The sequence below is a fragment of the Brassica napus genome, chromosome C2 (genome assembly GCF_020379485.1).
Source record: "Brassica napus cultivar Da-Ae chromosome C2, Da-Ae, whole genome shotgun sequence".
Taxonomy (NCBI): Eukaryota; Viridiplantae; Streptophyta; class Magnoliopsida; order Brassicales; family Brassicaceae; genus Brassica; species Brassica napus.
The window spans coordinates 33,426,421-33,431,169 of NC_063445.1; the positions used below are offsets into that span (position 1 = coordinate 33,426,421).

Genomic DNA, 4,749 nt, shown 5'->3' on the forward strand with positions numbered 1-4,749 from the left:
AGAATGAATAATGATCCTCAAATATGAATATTGAATAAGAGTCCAAAGAATGAATCATTCTCAGAACTTAAACAAGTCAATTGCCATACATGTTTGATGACCCAAACTGAAATATACCAGCGGGTTATGCTCTAATAAAATTGATATTGGACTTAGTTAAGATAAGACGGTTCCATACATGTATTACTCGAAAATGAGAAGAGCATAAAATTGAAATGGTAGATCCGAAATTAAGGTTGTCCAAAGGAAACCTTAGACATGACCATGAATAAAGATCAGGTACCTGAAAATAATAAGATCTAAATGCATTATGTCATGTCTTGATTATAAATGGAACCGGTAAAATAATATCGACATCGATGATGATATAATATTTGAATACAAAAGCGCTTGACAAAAGCAAGGATCATGAAACCAACGTCTATCATAGAGTGCACTCAGAGAAATTACTCAGAGAAATTGATTAAGCAAATTGATAATGCTATAAGACATGGTATATGAAATCTCTTAAGAAAAGAGATGTAGTCAAACCAGTTGGACATAAGTAAGTCTTTGGTGAGAAAACATAATAAGAATGGCGAAATTGCATAAGGTTCTCACAAAGACCTGGAATCAATTATAAAGGAGACATACTCCTATGTGGTGGATGCAACGACATTCTGATTCCTTATAAGTCTGGCAAATAAAATACATATCTATACGGTCTACTGGATAACGAAATTTATGTGAAAGTTCCAGAGGGTATCGAACTACCAAACACATCAAGTTCTCGAGAAAAATATTGAATATCTTTATGTGAATGACTTGAATATCTTAGGAACCTCTGGAGAAATTTCCCAAAGATAGAATACATCAAGAAAGAATTTGAATTCAACATGAAAGGTTTTGGGAAAACAAGATTATATATTGGATTATACATTGAGCACCTTGAAAAGAAAATCTTTATGCATCAAATGACATACATAGATAACATGCTCAAGAAGTTTGATATGGAATAAGCTTACGAATTGACAAGTCCCATAATTATAAGGTTCCTCAGTTTAGAAAAGATAATTTCGGCCCTAATGAAGAAAATGAGGAGATCATTAGTCCCGAAATGCCATGTCTAAGTGCCATAAATTTTTGACGGATTTGGCGAGCCGTACAAGGCTAGATAAATAATTTGCCGTAATTTGTTAGCTAGATATAGCTCATGATTGACCCAAAGACACTAGAACGAGATTATACATATTTTTGTTACCTACATGGAACTAAAGACTTGGGTCCATTTGATACTAACTTACCCGAAGAAGGGTAAATTATTTTGGTGATACAAGTTGTTTGTCCGTCCAAGTTCACTTAAGCGAGGATTTGGTGGATTTAATTACTAAGGCGTTATTGACATCCAAAGATGTACTCAACAGGGGGAGTAATACGTGTTGTACTATTTTTCCTTCACTATGGTTTTATCCCATTGGATTTTTCTGGTAAGGTTTTAATGAGGCAACATCCAAAGCGTATTACAAACCACTTCGAAGATGGTCTTCCAAGGGGAAGTGTTATAAACCAAAGTCTGGTGGAAACCCATATTCAAAGACCCATATTCTTATGTCTTTGTATTTTCTAACCCATATTGTATTAGAGTTTCATATTTATATAATTCTCTATATAAATGGTTCCTTATTGTCTAATAAAGATATAGACTTTCCGTTTATTTTCACAACAATACGTTTTTAATTTGTGTGAAATACCACAATTTGTTGTCTTATAAATGCAAGTTTTTGTGTGACAGGTTTATAAAATCTTCTTCACATCGTAATTTATGCATCGTCCATAAGTCGTAACAAGCTTTAAAAGGGTTACATACTATGATTTTATGATTTCACTCTATTTACAGAAAGCAACAACATATTAAGTTACATATCTTAGAACCTAGTACACTTCCAATACATAGCTATTCTTCCTTCCGGTTTCTCCCAGCCCTGAAAATTCAAACCATGATAGCTGTTTGCAGATCTAAAATTCTTAATAAAAACATTGGATCAATGGCCATATCCCAAAGTTATTTTCCTAACATTTTCTTAGGAATGTTCTACGCAATCAAAATACTTATCAAACAGTGTCTTTTAACTCTTGTGTCCACCCGGATATGAAAAAGAGAAGAGAAAACACCATTAACAATAGCACAATGACACTTACCTTCTCTGGCTGTTCTCTTGCTTTTGCTTATAAGACCAGTTTGAATCCCTTTGACAGGAAATCATCCCTGAGATGAACAACAATAGAAGATATTGAGCATACCAATACAAAGTCACTCATATCATATCTTAAAGAAGAAGAAGAGAACCTCCCACCTCTTTTTACTGTTCTGCAACATTTTAGATTCTCTAGCTTCTTTATCTCGTTGTTCTTTCCTGTGCTTAATGTTATCAAGATCTCCTTTACATCCCAAAACAAGGCTACTCACAACAAGTTCCGCACTATACGAGCTAGGACAATCCTTAATCTTAAGAGTACTAAGCTTCCTAGTCTCAAGATCAAACCACACCAGCTTCGTATTATTTATCTCCAAAAGAACCTTATCCCTATCCTTGGAATAAACCAAAGGTCTCATAAACGCAAACATTTTCACACTTTTAGGTTTCTGAACCGTGAAAACCTTGCACCAAGAACCTCTCACATTATACTCTTTCATCATCCAAACATCAACATACCTTTGATCATAGTTACACATGAGACAAAGACACCCATCTAACACACCTATATCCATCTGAATATCAACATCACCGTTAGCAATAGGTTCCGGAAACCTCACAATGTCGAAAACCTCCAAGGCGAGATCAAACCTCACAATGATGTTAAACGCAATCAAACCAGGCCTTCGAGGTAACACCCAGTGAAGACTATTACCAGCAAGAACACCATAGCCACGACGATACAGCAAATGGTAATAGAAGTAAAACAAGAGCTGAATCGGAGGCAAAACCGATTCGATCCTCTTCCACGAATTCATCTTAAAGCTGAAAACTTTAACCTCGTAAGGGAAACTACAACCAAGTTCGTCATCTGGGTCACGCTTAAACTGAACCATCCTCACAACTTTATAATCATCGTTCACAGAATCGTACCCTAACCCGTAAAACACGTAGCCGCGGGTGCTCGAACCCTCGGGGAGATCTACAGGAGAAGGAGGTAGCCGGTGGATCTGACGAGTAGACGGGTTAAAGATGGCTAAATCGGTTGGGGAATTCGATAACCCGATTAAACCGTTGCAAGAACCGAAGACTTCGGTCGGACCGCCGCGTTTCATCGGGTGCTCGACGTCGGAGACGGTGTCTAGCGAATCGAGATCCACCGTGTAGAGATGGAGAGCGCCTCGGAGGAGGATCATGAGGTGGTCGTTGGTTTGGAGGACGCGGCTGAGATGGGATGAGATGAAGTCGGGGCTGTTGATTAGGTGGTAACAGGGCTTGGAGAGAGCTCGGAAGCGGACCAAGCTCTTCGCTGGGAGACGGAGGAAGAGGTCGTTGACGATATCCATTGGAACCGTCGTCATGTCTGATGATTTGGATTGGAAGCTAGGGTTTGCGCAGCTGGATATTTGAGACTTTTACTCGGGGAAGTTTGGTGAGGAAGCAAGGAAAAAAGTGTGTATTGAGTGGTTGGAGGAGAGCGTCCGTGAGGTCTACTACATGTGTCGATGATAATGTTTCGAATCAAAAGGCTGACATACCGGGCAAAACAATATCACTTTTGCCTTCTTTCTTTCTTTGATTCTATTGTAAATTTTTATTAATTTAAATCCGAAAATAAAATAAAAACAAAGTGTAAGCTCTAACTTCTCTCGAGTTTCAACTCTACAGAAATTTCTGATCTGGTGACCGCCGGTTTTCTTAACCATCGGTCGCCACCCAAGTCTTTCTTTTGTTTTTTGGTCTTTAATCCGATCTTGTAGATTTCGTTTTATTGGATTATATGTCCGACTCGTTTGGTTTTACCTCCGACTAGTGTTCGGTTTTATTTTTTTGTTTCCATCTTTCTGCATCCTAATCATGCCTTCTAAAAACCTTGTCCAGATGGCAATCATACCTGCGATCTGATTGGATCTTCTTACCTTATCGGTTTGCTTCTTCTTTCTAACTAAGGGTTATAAATCTTTACTTGTTGATTATATTCGGCCGTGAGTAAAGTCTCCTCTTGTCTGGAAGCCAAGTGATGCGGATTAGCTGGAACTGATCATGAAGAACTGGATTCTCTTCGCCGTGTTAGGTGGTGATCCAAGGAATGTTTCAGAACTGGCGCTCTGAGAACTTATTCCTCCGATGGTCGTAGATCCTATCCTCAGTCCCGGCGACAAGCAAAAGGCGTCTAGCGGAGATCGAGAAAGCCATGGAAGAAAACCTTCAAGCTGGATCTTACCGGCGTTGTTTTGGAGTTGCTCTGCTCGGTGATGAACGAAGACGGTGTGATGTCAGCGAAGCACTCAGAATTGAATGCGTGGAAGAAAAAGAAAACACGTGTATGATCAGCATTCAACCTTATCTCTTTCTTCCTTTTAGGGCTTTAAATTAATTTATAATCTTGGCTTCGGCCCTTTGTACTCGAATCCGCTTGTAAACTTCCACCCTTTTATGGGTTTTAATATAAAGTCGATAAAAAATATATATATATTAGATTTTGATCCAGGGTTTGAAAGCGTAAGATTATTTATTTGTTAAAAAGTTTAAAAACCCATCTATTGTTCACAAATATTAAGGGATTTTGGTTTTC

The 4,749-nt window shown here is 38.1% G+C and overlaps 1 protein-coding gene across 1 annotated transcript; it reads right to left on the bottom strand.

Moving 5' to 3' along the window:
* Window positions 1–1,765: 1,765 nt before the first annotated feature.
* On the bottom strand, window positions 1,766–4,189 carry LOC106381591 (F-box protein CPR1). Its single transcript, XM_013821508.3, has 3 exons — window positions 2,334–4,189; window positions 2,179–2,245; window positions 1,766–1,961 (listed from the first exon to the last, which is right to left on the bottom strand). Exons 1-2 carry the CDS (start codon window positions 3,533–3,535, stop codon window positions 2,206–2,208), a joined length of 1,242 nt encoding a protein of 413 aa, XP_013676962.1. The 5' UTR covers window positions 3,536–4,189; the 3' UTR covers window positions 1,766–1,961; window positions 2,179–2,205.
* Window positions 4,190–4,749: the final 560 nt, after the last annotated feature.